The sequence below is a fragment of the Leptonotus elevatus genome, chromosome 1 (assembly GCF_054856555.1).
Source record: "Leptonotus elevatus isolate MCC_2025b chromosome 1, RoL_Lele_1.0, whole genome shotgun sequence".
Classification (NCBI taxonomy): domain Eukaryota; kingdom Metazoa; phylum Chordata; class Actinopteri; order Syngnathiformes; family Syngnathidae; genus Leptonotus; species Leptonotus elevatus.
In genome coordinates this window covers 12,062,080-12,078,915 of record NC_141239.1, presented here as the reverse complement: position 1 = coordinate 12,078,915, position 16,836 = coordinate 12,062,080, and the positions used below count along the sequence as shown (strand labels likewise).

Below are 16,836 nucleotides of genomic sequence, written 5' to 3'. Positions count from 1 at the left end.
CCCTCAAAACCAAGAGCTTACACTTTTAAGATTCCATTTTTTTTTATTGGAAAACACTGAGCAATACCTAGATCCTTAGTCATTTTTCACATTTTAAAATAAAACTTGTGCAACAGGCTACACTGCAGACCTGTTTTGAGATTTTACAACAACAAAAAGTGCACGGCAGTATCAGTAAAGTGTCCTTCCTGAGTATTATTTCCTTGTAATAATAATAATAATAATAATAATAATAATAATATTGCATCGCATTTATATAGCGCTTTTCCAGACACTCAAAGACGCTTTACAATGGAATGGATACTTTATTCATGCACTCACACATTCACAGTGCAAAACGGATACATGTCTTTTTTTTTTTTTTTTTTTTTTTTTTTTTTTTTATATTTTATTTATTATTATTATTATTATCAAAACGGATACATGTCTAAATGCAGCAACTCCAGTTGCTTATGCATTAATGGAAGGTTTTTCTTGATGAACAAAAGCATCTCTGCGTTTTCACCAGACAAACGACTTATTTTTTCATCTTCTACATGACCTGCTAAGCTAAACAGGCGCTCCCTTTCAATGCTTGTGCATGGGGCAGAAAGATAGGCTCGGTCAAGTGCAGCACGTTCAGGGAAACGACTTTCATTGAGCTTCCAGAAGGCCAATGGATCCTGGCTTTTGTCAATGGGAACCTCAGAAAGGTAGTTCTGTACCTGCATGGCGGAAGGGCTGGCTAATTGTTGCTCCTTTTCAATGTTCTCCTTCAGGATTTCATTGTGTACTGAAAGTAGTAGACTACACCTCTTAGCTGCAGGTACTTCTATGTCAGGAGGTTCCGGTTGGGTGGATGTTTCAGCAGCGGGTCTCTCATCTACGGGTCTGCATCTGGTCTCCTCCTCTGCAAGTTTGGCCAAAAGGAGCTCTCTCACTTCATCCTTCACCTCTGCTGAGAAGTGCCGATTCTTGTACCTTATTTTGTACAAACAAAGGAAGATGGATCAATCATTGTGCTTTGTATACAGTATTCCTTTTTATGACGCGCATGTAAATAGTAAACTATAGTTCAGAAAAACAATTTTCATTTTTAAAATCGTTTTGTAAGTGTAATAGTATCTTAACAGTAATTATTATGGCTTGAATTTTTTTACTATGTTCATAGTTAGTTACTTGCCTTGGATCAAGAATAGTGGCAAGGCTGTCGCTGTACAGGGGCTCATGCTCAATGTTGCTGAATCTTCTCACAACAGCCTCCAGTAGTGTTGTTTTGGCTGTAGCCACACCACGGCGTGTGTCTGCTCGTCTCGCCAAAAGCCGTTTGAGTGCAGTGACGGGCGGGATGGCATCTGCTGCTGTAGCTCTTGATGAGCTGATCTCCTTTGTAAGTTCTTCAAATGGCGCAAGGATGGTCAGCACATTTTCAATTAGCTCCCACTGGTGTGCAGTGGGTGTAGCTGGTAACGCGTACTCTGCTACCATCAGCGACTGTAACATGTAATACGTGCTATTCCATCTAGTGGTAACGTCTTGTTGTAGACGCTTCCTGGGCTGACTGAACTGCGTCTGTATGTCGTAGAGTCGGTAATAGGCAAGCGATGAGTGTTTAAAATGTCTTGACGATGTTCCTTCCCGTTGCCACAATATCCGCAATGTTGCGCTCGACAACTTTTCTGTGGAAATAATATCAGGGCTATGAAAACAGGAGTTCAGAATATTAAAAATGGTAATAGATAATTTGTCACGTAAATGAACATCAAACGCCAATCACGGCTGCCGCTAAGTAATGGCCTTTGTCAATTACTGGTCAATCATACATATTACAGCTTTTGAATGAAGAAAATGTTTTTAATCAGTTGTACCATAAAGCAGCACCCTTTGAGCCATTCAATAGCCAGCTTTCACCTTCAAACAGTCCGTAGAAGCCGGGCCTCAGTGTCCTTCGCATACATGTCATGTGACGGGTCCTCATAAAGACCACATGCACACACACATAAACATACAGAGGTGCGCACTTTAATGAGCTGTCTCATCAGCACAACGTGAGCTGTCATGAGGGTCAAGCAGAGACACGGCTGCTGGGCGAGCCGTCGTTAACATTCAAGCTGATTTCTTCTCTTGTTTTTGTTGCCTGCCGTTGCACACATTCACACACCGACCTGCTTCTACAACGCACCACTGCAGTGGCTTTACCGTCGCTTTCCGTCAGTCTCTGGGTCGGAGTTTCTTCCGCTCGCCCCCTCCCATCCTCTCTACTGCTGCAGTAGGGAAGAAAAACAAAATCCAGCCAATCAGGAGCCAACATAAACAGACGAGCCCCCTCGCTCTGCACATACACACAGAGTGTCGAATCACACGTGCACACGCTCACGGCACACACACACCTGGCTGTGCATATGCCTCCAGGCTGTTACATGTGCAAACACACGCTCATTCATGTGCGTCTTTGTAAATACCCCACTATCCCTGACAACACGCACATTACCAAGACATGGTTGTATTCCTTTGTTGACAGTCCTGACAGATTTCTTTTTAAATGATTAGCATATGACACCAATCAACACAAAATGCTATGGACATATCTATCATAACTGCGCGACATGACCGACCCCGGCTGGAAAGGATGACCAAGGGGAAAAAAATGACAGTTTGTGACTCACACCTTCATACTGAGCAATTGAGCCCTGCCCATCTACCGCTGTACTATGAGAAACTGTGACTCTGTATCGGGTCTTGAGGCTCCACGTGCCGTATATTGCACTTTATTACTTTTATATGAACCACAAAAACATGGTGTGATTGTCAAGGAAGACGCAGGTTGCCTCAAAGAGATGAAGTGGGTGAGAATAAAGAGGAGTATGTGGATATTTTGAGAAGCTGATTGTACCCGGCGCGCTTCATACATTGTTCGTATGCATTTTGGGGACAGACTGCACTATGAGTGTGAATTGCCTGGTATAAGTCGATTACTGCGATTTTTTTTAAATTCAAAATTTTGAAAATACTAATCAGTAGTGATAGACAAATGATGCTTTGACTCCTCTAGATGGCACTCTTGATTTAAATGGGCCAGCTAGCTAGCTACCTAAACAGCTAACCAGACACAGACAGATGAAGCTTTATGAAGCACCTGTGATATTTTTTGACTCCTCTAGATGGCACTCTTGGTTTAAAAGCTAACCTCAAGTAAGATGTTTTGTTGAATATTTCCATAAAAAATTCATGTTTAAAATTTGATTTGCCGCATATTGAATCGATACGGGAATTGTGCACGGTAATATCGCGATATATTGCCGAAACGATTTTTTTCAACACCCCTAGACTGCACACTTAATTTTCTCATCTACAGGTACAGTGTATGGTGCTGTATTTTCATGGCTTGACAGCAGCCGGCTGTAGTTATTATTATTTATTTATTTTGCTTCCCCTGCCCCTTCTAATGTGGGTGATACACGGTGTGGAAGTTTGATCTTCTTGAGGATCCTCCATGAAGAAAGGCGACACGAAACTGGATAAAGGTCACAGGGCAGGGACCCATGTCTAAAATTTAATAGGAAATCAGCTATTTTGGTTTTGCATGGCATTTTATGCAAATTGTGAGAATGAGAATGAGTAATCCCTTTGCTGATACCATAATCTGCCAAACAAAGACGGATTATCCATTAGGTCGCATGTTAGGTGGCTGCTACCTTCTTGTCAAACTCATTTAGTGGCACGCTGAGCTATTAGCGACAATGGCTGGGTTGTTTATTAATATTCACTGTGTGTTTGCGTGTATATCCTCTCATTGAAACTTGTGCATATACGGAACGAAAACATCTTTACATCAGCTGCCTATTGTGACTGATGTGTGATTTTGATGCCAAGACTCATGCATGAAGGAGAAAGCCGCTTTTGAATAGCTGTCAGCTTGACACATATCAAGACATCAAAACGGTGCCATTGAATGTAGTGACTGAGTTGTACCACGTAAAATAGTATGCAGCTCTGCTGATTAGTATTTCATGTTCTCTCTCCATTACCTGACTGGCAGGCCTGTTTAAAAAGTAATTTTATTTCATTTTAGTTGTATTATAGGGTGGAGAGTTGAGCATTAGCTCCATCAGGGGACTCTTGCTGAGCATGCCCTGGATTTGCTGCGAGCACACATGCGCAGAAGTGATGCTGCTCGTATTTACTAAGCACACACAGGGCTCACGGGCTAAGAAGCTGACATAAAGAATCATAAAGATCCAGCACACGCACACACATCTATAGTGTATAATATATAGCGCATCCTCAAATTGAGAGAGACTCCCAGCTGCGTTGCGGCCTGCCTAGCAATGAATCACACGCACACCAGCGCGTAATGGCAGCCCGCTCGGCTTTGCTCCTCTTTTATTCATAGAGCTTCCTCGGCGGCCTCGTTCATTCCTGTACACCTCTCTTGTTTTTTTGATGACATTCGTCTCCTGGATGTCATTTGTTCCTCTGCCCTACATTTTCAAAGGTGTTCGTCTGTCTACTTTTCCTCTGTTCGTTAACCACACTGCCGTCAGCATAGTTTTCTTCTATAGGAGCAAATCTTGTCAGTCATTGCAGACCCCATGAGTGTCCCCTCGCATACTATGCCCACCACTGGTTCGTATTTGTAAGTGGGGGTGAAAAGTCTGGCCTAATTATCAGCTTTTAAGTAGATGCACAAATGTGGCACATATAAAAAGGTCAGAGCTTCATTAGCCATCCGCTGTAGTGATTGACAGCTTCTTCTTTTTTTAAGTATTGCTATTAATCGATATGAAAACTGACTTTAGGATTCCTTTTGTACACTGCCATCTTGTTTAACCTTGAAATGCCCTCTCTTCTTCCAGAAGACAGCTGCAGTGGATGAAGAGCAGGAGAACCAAGCGCGCAAATCCTCCGCGGACCTTTGCTCCCCCAGCGGCAAGATGGCTGAAACCGAGCCCACGAGGAAGGTCAGTTGCTGGGCTACCCCCTCTTTTACCTCCCCCTTCGCAATCTCTCATCCATCACCTCCCGTTGCTCCCGCCGCCCTCCCGTACATGTGGGTCAGCTCACTGGGTCAACCACCACTCACACAAGCCGGTCATTTTCTGATGGCGTGTGCCTCCTCTGTGCAACTTGTCAGGGAGCATACACACGCGATAACACAGCTGCAGAGATGCTCTTCGAAGTACTTTATCATGATTATCACATTTTCACGTGCACGTGCACACACGCACACACAGTTGCTCAGTGTTCTGCAGGTTATCCCTCATCCATGTCTCCTGGCAGCATATATTAACTCTATTGGATTACAATTCTGACAGTGCAGCCCATTTCCTGCTTCATGTCTCCATGTAGCGCTTAGATGCATATAATTACCTTCTCTAATCATTCTTCTATTCAAAACGGTATGGGTGTTTTATTTTGTGTGTTTGTTTTTACCACAGGGTAAGATATCTCCGACCATGGTGTACAATCAGCTTTTCCCGGACATCAAAGAGGAGCCGGGACACCCCACCCTGGTCCACCCCAGGTACTACAGCCTAGAATAGCACTGCATATTTGGAGCTGCTTTAGACAACACATCTTTTTCTGTCCGTGTGCCATATTGATGGCACCGACATAGAATAGTCTACCCGTCCATGTCCTTTATCCACTATAGCAGGGGTGTCAAACATACGACCCGAGAGCCGGATCAGGCCCGCAAAGACGTTTAATCCGGCCGGTAAAAAAAAAGAAAGAGTAATGTTGGCCCAATTAATCAGCCGGCCACAATCAAAGCATATCAATTCGTAATTTCACAAGCAATCATCAGATGAGCAAAGTACACGGAATTGCTCTGGATGTCATTATTTTACACGCGACTTTAAAGTTACAGTTTGTATAAAAAAATATAATAAAAACATAGACCAAAATAAATCAAACATAAACGTGCTGAATACGGCACACATTCAACTATGACAAGGATTAACGTCCTTATAACTTCATTCTCAGCACCATAATGCATTCTGTGAACAATATATAGGTATATGCAAAATAGGCAGCTATAACATGCCCGGAACTTATACGGGCAAAGTGTTCCCGCGTCCATTTGCATTTGTGTTATTTTTTGGGGGACAATATATTTACAGTTGCGCCCTCCAATTTAGGGCTGGCCCGCAAATATTAAAAATCTGCGCATTATTGACGGCAATTGTTTTTAAATGATATACCTTAATTTTACCGATCCAGCCCACTTGGTAATATATTTTCCTCCATGTGGCCCCTGAGCTAATATGAGTTTGACACCCCTGCACTATCGTGACTGATGTGCAACTAGGACACCAATACTCATACACACAATACAAGTAAACAGCTTTTAAATAGCTGTCCACTAAAGTAACTGATGCGCAATTGTGTCATCAGATGCAAATGTCTAGACCAAAGCGCATTCTAGCGAGGCGCATGGGTGGAGTTTTCGTTCTTTTGGTATTTTGGTAAACCGACGCAGGTAGAAGGGGGTATTATTTACGCCGTTGTGGGAGGGAACGCAGCCGACTTGTGTGTTATTCAATGGAAGCGGCTCCCCTCATACCCTTTAAATTCAGCGCAGAGTTGTGTGGTCTATGCGGCATGTAGATAGAGGAGACCTGCGCACGCAAAGTACTTTTAAAATAAACTGAAAGGAGATCTCCACTTGCGTAGATGTAAAGTTGGCTGCTTTGAAGTGGGCACTTGGAGACTGCCTTCTATCCCTGATCGTGCGTCCGTCCGTGTCTGATGACCCAACCCTCCCCCTGAATAATGATAATTCATTAAATAAATAAATTTTTACAATGATTATGAATTTCAGAGCGATTGTCCCACCTTGTTGTGATATTTATGAATGAAATACGATAACGTCCACCACCCACATCCGTGGCGCTCAGAATCTGTCTACTTGTGCCTTGACCTGTGCCACAACTTGGACCTGTTGTTAGCTGGTCTAAATTTTTGTCTACTTTCTTTCACAAAATTACCTTTGGTCTGCCAGGACGGCCAGTGAGGCACAAAATGGTCTGCCAAATTCTCGAACACAGAATTTAGACTTGCCCTGGTAAAAAAAAAAAAGAAAAAAAGATGTGTCCGTTTTTACGCCAAGTGCACGTACGCCTGACTACCAAAATAGGGTTCCAACAGTCACAAAAATTGAAAAAAAACATCTTTTGAATAGCTTTCTGTTGTGACTGATGCACGACTTCAATGACCAAAGATCTTCATCAAATATTAAATTGATTGATTATACACCCCACTATGGTCCTTTTTACATAAATCCTGCAAAATAGCTACTTCCCACCCATGTTTTTTTTTTACACCCCCCCCCCCCCCCCCCCCCCCGAAAGAAAAGGAATGATATAACTGATATGATTCCAATTGGCTTCATCCTCTTCTCACCATCATCCATTGCAGCGTAATCCCACCCAGATTAAAAAGTGGAAACCAAACTCACGTCGACCTGCCCCGCGTGTGACCTGTGTGACGTGATGATGTCGGTGGGATTAGCGCTCGTACCTCTCACCCCGCCAGAGCCACATGACTGTCACATAAACATACTGTTGCCCCCCTCCCCCACAACCTCAAACCCGCCTGCACCAGTTTGTAGCCATCACGTCTGGGCCAGTGAGCCATAATGAACGTCTCGCAATACATCCGCAGCACTTAGCGTCACATTCGATGCCCATTAGCCGCGCACTTGTCAGCTATGAGCCGGGTGTGCATTCAATCAGACCTGGTTTGCCACTGTTGTACTTTTCTGCTTAACCTAGTTCGCTGTGCCAGCCGCAGCTCTGTCTGGAGGCGAGCTCGTGATGATGATGATGATGATGATGATGATGGTGGTGGGGGGGAAGGGTCTCCACGAGCAAAGATTCAGATAGTGCCACCTGGACGTTTGTGATAAGCCCAAGGTCTGTTTAGGCGTAGCCGGTGTAAACACAAGATAAGACCGACCCCAATATTCAGCGCCAGTGAGCTTTTTATGGCCCGCGCAGCGTGAATTACGGCGCGTGGATATGTTGCATATCATCCCTGCAAAGTCCATAACTCATAACGTTTACGAGACCATGAAAGTTGACAATGCTTGCTCGCGATGATGAGTAGGGTAACAAAAAGCCGTAGTCAGTCAATTATGAACAAACGGAATTAATAAAAGCTGCCTCAGAGTGTATATCAGTGTTTAATCTCTTGTTTTTTTTCTCGTCTTCTCTAGCTACTACCTGTACACGTACGATAAGATGGTGGCTCCCAACGTGTCGCTGCGCAGGGAGGCAGAGATGAGCCCCGAGATGCTCAGTGCGCTGCTCAAGCACCATTACGGCCGAGGAGCGCCACACCTTGACGAGCCTCCTATGGGTGAGTAGCAATTTGTGATAAATAAGCGGTGTGATGCTAGGCCAAAAATCACGCTTCGTTAGTTTATAAAGCCACGCTTCCGGTTTACATTAAGGGGAAAAAAGGCAAAACATGAAACATAAAACTGCTGGCAATATATTCTGCAGTAAATGAATTTTCTGTTTCATTTCAAATCATTTATTATATTCAGCATAATCCCTCAAGGGGAAATTCAATTTACACTCTTCCGCTGTATGTTTTTGTGTTGCACACTACATGTAGAACCAGAGCAAACGCATGCAGGGAGAGATTCTGAGTGAGAGGCACCCAAAGAGTGCTGCATCACTGAAAGGTGCAACGGCATCTTGCTCACGGGCACCTCGGCGGTAACCCGCAAGCAGAGTAGCATCTCTCCAACAACTATGTGCCAAACTTGTGACCTTCTGGTTCCAAAGCACAAGTTCTAAAAGATGAAATACCGCCGTAAGAAACATTCTCAAATAATTGATACAGTAACATAACGTCTTAATTAAATGGTTTTTTTCTATTTTCTTTTTTTTTAAGAAAAGCACATCTTCAGTTTTTTGAACGGAATGAGTTTAATCACAAAAAAATATCATCCATCCATCCGCCCAATTACCGAACCACTTATCCTCGCGAGGGTTGTGTTGACATTATTCTTTGCTTTGACTGCTAAAAGCATCAAAGCCATCAGCTGGTCAGAGGCAGAGCTGCTCTGTTTGTTCGCTGCGTAGCCTTGTAGCTATACTTCCTGTCCCTGCTGTTTTGGTTAGCAACAGAGCTCCTAGCTCTGTAGTTAAACCTTCAATATCTGATATTGACGATGGCAGCAATTTGAGGGATGGATGCAATTGGGGGACGAATATAAAATGGAGCCTGCAGCTGCAGTCATGTGTGTTAGTAATAAGTCTGCTCGCTAGCGGTCTGCTGGTAGAGTGCTGCATATTTGTAAATAAATGACACTCATATATAGGACCTAGCACAAGCTAGAGACAGGCATGCTTATGGAAGAGACACGTGTGCGCTGTAAACAGTAAACCGCACAAACAAACACATACACGCCCGCAGCCATGCACATAATCATGTGCTGGCCTTCACTTGGGTGGTGTGGGGATTTGTACCTCACTATTGATGAGCAAGGGCTGGCAGTGACCTCCTTTTCTGCACTTCTGTTGTGCGTTTTATGCATAAATGCATGCGTGCGCGTGTGTGTTCATCGCAATCACAGGAATGCCATTCCAGCCTGTCTCACTGCGAACATTTCTCCTTCCATTCTTTTCTCTTTTCCGCATCTCCGCCTCCCACGCAGTCTGCTGTCACTTTCTTCACTCCCCCTGTCCCGCAGATGCAAAAATGGCCACTTCAAACCAAAATGGTAGATTTCCTTGGTCTTTTCAAGCATGGGTACTTGAGACACTTTTGTCTGTCTACTCATGATATACATTCCTACTGAGTCAAACTGGCTTCAGAGCTGAATTTTCTGACTTTTTGGGTCATGCTGCCAAATATACATTTTCTACAAAATTACGCTTAAATGGCCTCTTCTGTCTAAATGCTACACTCATTCATGATAGACACGCCTACCAAATTTTATGTTGCTATATCTATCTGGCTTTGGGTTATTCTACTAAACAAATTGTCATCAAAATGACTCCAAAATGTCCGCCCATGTCTTTTTGGGCATTCATTATTGACATACCTACCAAATTATTTTCCAGCATGCCTTCTTTAGACTTCTTCTTTTTTTCCCCTCCACTCATATTAGACATGCTAACTAAATTTCAATTTGCTAAGGCAAACTGTCTTTGGGGCCCTGAATTTTCAAATCTGCTTTCACTTTCTTTCTCCTCCTCCTCTTCTTCCCAGTCTGCTCTGCGTACCTTCCATTCTTTTGCTATCCTACTTCCTTTTGATCCATCAGAATGCCTCACTGCTATTTGTGTATAGCATGTACTGTATGCGCTATTTATTTGCCACACACACACACGCTATATGAATAAAAAGCAATGCAAACAGAATGCGGCTTTTGATGCCTCTCCAAGCAGAGGTAGTCTTTAATCTGCCCCACTAAGCAAGCATGTATATTATTAAGAGGTCTGGAATATTTGTTGCATTAATTTATCCTACATTTCATTCACTAAAATGTATTCATCTTTTCTGAATTTGTTGATGTCACTTTATGAATTGCATTTTCTTTTAAGTGATAAGATTTGACTTATGTATTTAACTTTTGTATATATTTTTGGGTTCATCTGTCTGCTTTGAAAATTCAAATGTAGTCCACCCCCTGTTTTAAAGTGACGGAACAAGTTGCCAGGTGCCGCATAAGCCCTCCTCAATTCCGATGTTGCCGTTGATGGAGATGTGAACTATTTTTGAAAACGTGACTTGCTGCCTCTTTTATATTCTCCTCTCTAACTTCCATCTTCATCCCGCTTCTTTTCCTCAGATCTCCACGCGTCGCCTCCACTGGCTGAGGAGGCCAAATCCCAACACGCTGCCGAGCGGGAATGCCAAACCCAGGCAGTTTCCATGGAGACGAGCAGCCTGAGCGGCAAGATAGCCGCCCGCACCCGCAGCCCTCCTCCTTCTCCTCTTCATCATGCATCGCCGCCGCCCGCAACGGAGGCGGCGGACGAGGATGCGGGATGTGCCGTCAACATGACGTCTGGCGGGCTGGAGGACGACAAGGACAGGATCGTGGTGGAGATCATGCAGATGTATGGCAAGCAGCAGGAGAAGCTTAACTCCACCCTAAACAAGCAGCTGCAGCTGGAGATGGTGAGAAATGAGCCCACTCAGATTACAATACATTGAAGGGCTCCTCAATAAATATCAAAATCTTTTTTTAGGCCAAGTATGTTAAAAGCCACCATAACAACACATACACAAGTACATCGAGTCTTTAAGTAATGTAATGTGTCCACTGTTAAGTAGTGCGGTAATACTTACACAGTGACCATTGTGCAAATGATGCAGATGTGGTCCATATCAAGAAAACAAAACATTTTCTCCTATAACTCGCCATTAAATCAGAAAAAGGAATAGAAATCTATTTTATTCCAACAATATTAAGTTGGTAGAAATCTGGCAAAAAAACATATTCTTCTTCGAAGGTAGCTTCAAACCAAAATGGCTTCTTGAGCCCTATATTCGTGCCCAGTGCAAGTCTAACTGTGCACATGGGTGGGGTGTAGGGGTGTGAATTGCCGAGTACCTGGCGATTCGATTCGTATCACGATTCATAGGTCACGATTCGATACCGATTCATCCCGATACGAAACTATAAATTGATTATTGCGATTTTTTTAAACCTCAAATTTAGAAAATACTAATCAGTAAACTCGCACATGTACACTGTAAGATTTGTATGAAAATGTATCTATTTATCTGAAAATTCAGGTTGCAGTCTGTTTGTTTGAACAGCACTGAAATAAAATATTAACGCTTAATGTTCCATTAATATAACATTCTTCCATGCTTAATGTGTAAATCCTAACCCTAAGTAAGACGTTTTGTTGAATATTCCCATAAAAAAAAATTATGTTTAAAAATCGATTCGAGAATTGCGCGCTGTAATATCGCGATATCACCCCTAGTGTTTTTTTTTTTTTTTTTTTGCACAATTGTGTGAGTGAACGCAGACCGCTGGCTTCCGGTGTGTCTTTTTTATTCATGACTTTTGGAGACGTTCTTTGTTGTTGGCTAACAAATGTTCCCATCCGTTTGTCCGCAGGAGCTGGAGGCATTGCGTGGCGGCGAGGCGGCGCGGCTACGCGAGCTGAGTGCCGAGCAGCGGGAGTTACGCACCGAACTTGAGGCGGTGCACAGCGAGCAGGCGCGCCAGCTCGGCCAGGCCCGCCAGGAGCAGCTGGAGCTGGAGACGCGTCTGGAGCAGCTGCGGCAGCAGGCGTGCGCTTGCGAACCCGCCGTCCAGCGACAGCAGGAGGCGCATTATGCTGCACAGGTATGGTGCCACAGTGCATGTAGGAAATAGGTAGATAAATGAGCGAGTGATCATGTTTCTATGTTGGTGCTGCTGTTTTGGTTAGCAAATAATTTTGCAACAGATAACTCTTTCATGTCCATGTGTGAACAATACAATTGGTACGATCTGTGAACTGATGTCATTCCAGTTAAGACCTGCTTGTTTTTATTTTTTGTTTGTTTAGTTTTTTTACCAGCGTCTATTTTATGGTGGCTGTTTTGTTGGACTGGATGAAATCCAATCCAATGGAAACTAATTAGTTTCCATACATGTGCATATCATTTAGGATATTTGGTTATTTGTTGTAAGAGTTAATTTGTTGTTGGCAATGATAAAAACCCTTTTCTAGACAAATCTACCTTTTATTTTCAGAAGGTTATGGGAAAAAAATCAAAAATCAAATCAGATCAATCAAAACTAAGTTAATTTTTGTCAAAAAAAATCGAATGATCTAATTGTTATTGTATCTCAAATAATATTTTCCTATGGAAAATAATTGAATAAATTAATGTGTTACAGATCTCACAAAACACCCCAAAAATGTTTCTTAAACGTGTTTTTCATGTCATGTTTCAAAAAATTGCAATTGTAATAACATTTCTGCACAAAACACAACATGTACCTATTGTTTTGTCCTTTCTTTCTCGTCTACTGTGAGGCTTTTTGGCTGTAGGCTTAATGTCAAAGACTGCCACCAACTAATATTATCCTTCCACTGCAAGGAAACCAATGTGAATTGATGGTGACCAGAGATTGTGAAGTATGGTGCTGCCTTCGAGTGGTTGGGGTGTGAAGTGCACTCCCCAAAAAAATTTATATCTCAAGAAAACATTTTGGTCAAGTGAAAACCTCGTACTTGTATCTCAGGGCACCAACTTTATTTTCTAGAAATACTTCACTTATTTTCATAGGATTACATCGCTTTTTCTTGAAAAACACAAAAGATTTTCTCCCCAAAAAAAATTCTTGAAAAAAGTCTGTCACTAATATTGTGTTAGAAACAACTATTGCATGTTATTTAAAATTCTGAGTTATTATTTGAGGGTGCTTTTTTTTGTAGGCAGGGCGTCTTTTAGATGGATGTGGACAAATTGTATGTAATTTGAAATTGCGTGTTATTGTGGTTGTCATGCCGTCCATTTTTAACACCCACATAAATGATATGGTTGGCTACCAGACAACCGTATTTTGGTTTAAGCCAAATAGTGGTGATGCTTTAAATTGACACCGGGCCACACAGACGGCATATTCAGTCTTTGTTGGAGGGTTTAGGCTGATTTCCCCGCTGCTGCTGCTTTGCTTGTTTCCAAGCTTTCTGTCCCCACCTGGCATCCACCGGAGGGAAGAAAGTTATGCGCTTGTTACGTGGGCTTCCTAAGATTTTGTTGCTAAAATGTCCTCCTCGTGTTCTCTTGGCAGTTGTCGGAGCTTCGCCAGAGGCTGGAACGTGCCGAGGCTGACCGTGAGGAGCTGCAGGAGGAGCTGAGGCGGGAACGGGAGGCGCGCGAGAACCTGGAGCGCACCATCGGCCAGCTCAAGCAGCAGATGGTCCAGTCGGGCACCACCATTCCCGCCGGGGGCAGCCCCTCGCCTCCCCTCACCCCGTCCACCGGACCCCCCAACGCCCATTCACCCGCCTCCTCCTCCCCGTCCTCTTCCTCCTCTTTCTCGGAGGCCCCAAAGTAACCGGCGGCCCTCTTCTGCTTTCGTTGTAGGACTTTTGTAATTTAACATCAAAGAATAGTTTTGTCTTTTTTATTATTATTACTATTATCGGTAGTCCTTCTTCTGCTGTCAGCAAACAATATTTCAACTTTTTTTGTTTGTTTGGCATGTGAAGATTTCAATTTATAGCCACCACCATTCGCGCTGCTTGGTTCGCATTCCCTTGGCACACCTCATGGACGGACGAGCGACCGCTCATCTCCTCAGAGAGCAAAGTGAACATAATGTCACGGAAAACAAAGGAGAACTACTTGACGCACCTCCCTCCGCAACACTGTGGCGTCCTTCAACCCCCTTCCAAAAGAAACACTGTGCTACTTTTTCCAGTGTACTTAAGCCACCCGACCGCCACCGAGGAAAGGAATGACTTTTTTTGGTTTGTTTTCTGCGAGGAAACCGAAGGCAGCTTTTGATAATAACACAAGTGGCCGCCGCCCACTCTAGCAGCCCCGCCCCTTGATTTGACTTGAATTGGGACACAGGTTACAGTTTACTTTCCCGTTACGCTGCTTGGCGGCTGACAAGGCAATTGAAGAGGGGCGGTACCCTTGGGTGGACGCTGGCCCGGGGCACCAACTTCGACAAGCCCTCCTCCGGCGCTCACAGCCTCACTTTTTGTCACCTTAACAGACAAAATGTGCTTCTTATTGCTGATGAGTGAGTGAGTGAGTGAGTGAGTGAGTGAGTGAGTGAGTGTAAATAATGGCTGAAGGGGGTCTCTTTTGAACTTTTTATGCATCTGCTACAAATGCAAATTGATAAGACATTCCACTGTGTTCCATCTCGAAGGCAGATTACGAGGACCGTCGCAAGTCAAGTCATCATGGGGAGAAAAAAACTTTTAAAGAAAGTATTTAACATAATATTAAACTAAAGATTTCTATATACTTTGTACATACACTAGCCATTAATATATAAACTCTTCTACTTCTGTGGATAATCTGTTGAAGGTTATATGAATGGAAACGGGAGGGGGGGGGGGGGCGGCTTTTGCTTGGGATCTTTGCAAGAATATGAAAATGATTCATACTTTGCCCTTGTCGTTTTTGAGCTGGGGAAAAAAAGAAGAAAAACTTTCATGTCACTTTTTCTATAAAATCCACCAAAGGCCATACAAGATTTCTGAGGGAAAAAAATCATTTATGTGGATATTTGTGGCCTTTTTCATAATATAGCGCAGAGGTTTTTAGAATTAATGCCAGGCTAGATTATATGTGATGCCGGCTTCAATGTGTAAATTCATCAAGAATAGTGTGCAACAAAATGACAAAAAAAAAAAAAAATACATATATATTTTTCTGCATGTTTCGCTGCTCCTCTTGTTTGTGTCACATGACCACACACAAACAAAACGTCTCCCACACGTAGAATAATAATTATGAGCCACTGAGGCTCGTGTGCATGAATCTGTGCAAGTTTTTGAAAATCATGATGGGTGGAGGAAGAGGGCTTCATATTAGGTCAGTGTGTGTGTTTGTGAGTGAGATGAGAATGCGTGTTTGTACACTCTTGACGCCACTGAATTCAAATTCAGTATTAGTGCTTTTTTTTTTTGGGCCCTATTTCAGCAGAACAAGATTACATTTTGTACACAAGGGGCCTGCTGTTTGAAGTGAAAAGGAATTTCCCCCTTTAACTAAGGATGACATTTTGCAGTGTTACAACATAGATATGCTTTTGTAGTTTTTTTTTTCTTTTTAACACCAGTGCAAAGTTTGTCAACCACAATGTCAATGACATTCGCATATCCGCTGTTAGGGTTTCACACAATTGCGCCGCATACTGTATATAAAGATACTAAAAATAAAAAAAGACAGGAGATGTGAATTCCCAACAAGAATGACAATCGGCCAGTTTGGGAGCTCCTGTCCTTTTCTTCTTCGGTGGCATGCTTTTGTCCATCCTAGCACTGGTGAGTGACAAATAGGTACATTCTGTTTTGCTTTATTCACCTATTTAAAAAAATAGATTACAAAAATATATATATATATATATATATAGATTTATATATATATATTAGTGGCTTTCCCCATGCCGCCACACAATGCTGAAACATGACTTGCAGTGTCCGTGTATGAATATGACCATTGCCAATAACCATGTGATGAGACTTGTTCTTTGCATGACTCGAGACACTGATCTCCTACCTCATGTTGTGACATATATAAATATAAATATATATAAACAATGTTTTTTTATGCAGAGGACACTCTTAACTGTTAAATCATTTAACATGACCTGACCTGTAAATGCTTTTCAGCTCTATAATACCTCACTTCCTGTATCTTTGTGGGTTTTTTGTTTTTGTTTTTATTTTCCTCTTTGACCTCATTTTCATTTCACACCTTGTACATATGACCTTGTGTATAGACAATGAACTTGGATCCAATTCAAGTAAAGTTCTGTAGTGTTAAGCCATCGACACGTCTCCTGCTGCTCTTTTTCACACTTGCAGATTTGTAACATCTTAAGTGAACGAAAGAAGTATTTTGACATCAAAAGTCACAAAGCATCAATCTGGCCAAATTAGAGCTGTTTTCCTCACTCCCAATCAAAGTCAGCAAATGCCCTACTGTATGGTGTCCCTGAAAGATTATCCTGAGCGATATACTGGTCTGATTACCTGTTTGTGTGTGGGGGGGGGGGTGGGGGGGTGTTTTGTTTCCTAAGAGAAAGAAAAATCGAATACAGATTGGAGAGTGAACCCAAACAGGATAAATAATAATCAAAGTACACTCAAACGATTAAGGGAGGTTATCACTTCCTGTAGTGTGCTCTTATTG

General features: G+C 42.7%; 2 protein-coding genes across 4 annotated transcripts in view; one reads left to right on the top strand and one right to left on the bottom strand.

Moving 5' to 3' along the window:
- skila (SKI-like proto-oncogene a) overlaps nucleotides 1-16,473 on the top strand; it is a 45,207-nt gene extending 28,734 nt beyond the window's left edge. For 2 of the 3 annotated variants that reach the window (XM_086074820.1, XM_086074829.1), the window contains exons 3-8: nucleotides 4,836-4,940; nucleotides 5,418-5,503; nucleotides 8,198-8,340; nucleotides 10,790-11,121; nucleotides 12,077-12,307; nucleotides 13,748-16,473. In XM_086074820.1, coding sequence (XP_085930946.1) covers nucleotides 4,836-4,940; nucleotides 5,418-5,503; nucleotides 8,198-8,340; nucleotides 10,790-11,121; nucleotides 12,077-12,307; nucleotides 13,748-14,014 — 1,164 coding nt within the window. In that variant the 3' untranslated portion in view covers nucleotides 14,015-16,473. The remainder of the gene's footprint in view (nucleotides 1-4,835; nucleotides 4,941-5,417; nucleotides 5,504-8,197; nucleotides 8,341-10,789; nucleotides 11,122-12,076; nucleotides 12,308-13,747) is intronic. The other variant, XM_086074837.1, reaches the window with a different exon arrangement.
- Nucleotides 411-7,490, bottom strand: LOC147180908 (zinc finger BED domain-containing protein 4-like). The gene is made up of 5 exons (XM_086077226.1): nucleotides 7,439-7,490; nucleotides 6,969-7,042; nucleotides 2,179-2,243; nucleotides 1,163-1,658; nucleotides 411-960 (listed from the first exon to the last, which is right to left on the bottom strand). Exons 4-5 carry the CDS (start codon nucleotides 1,480-1,482, stop codon nucleotides 411-413), a joined length of 870 nt encoding a protein of 289 aa, XP_085933352.1. The 5' UTR covers nucleotides 1,483-1,658; nucleotides 2,179-2,243; nucleotides 6,969-7,042; nucleotides 7,439-7,490.
- Nucleotides 16,474-16,836: the final 363 nt, after the last annotated feature.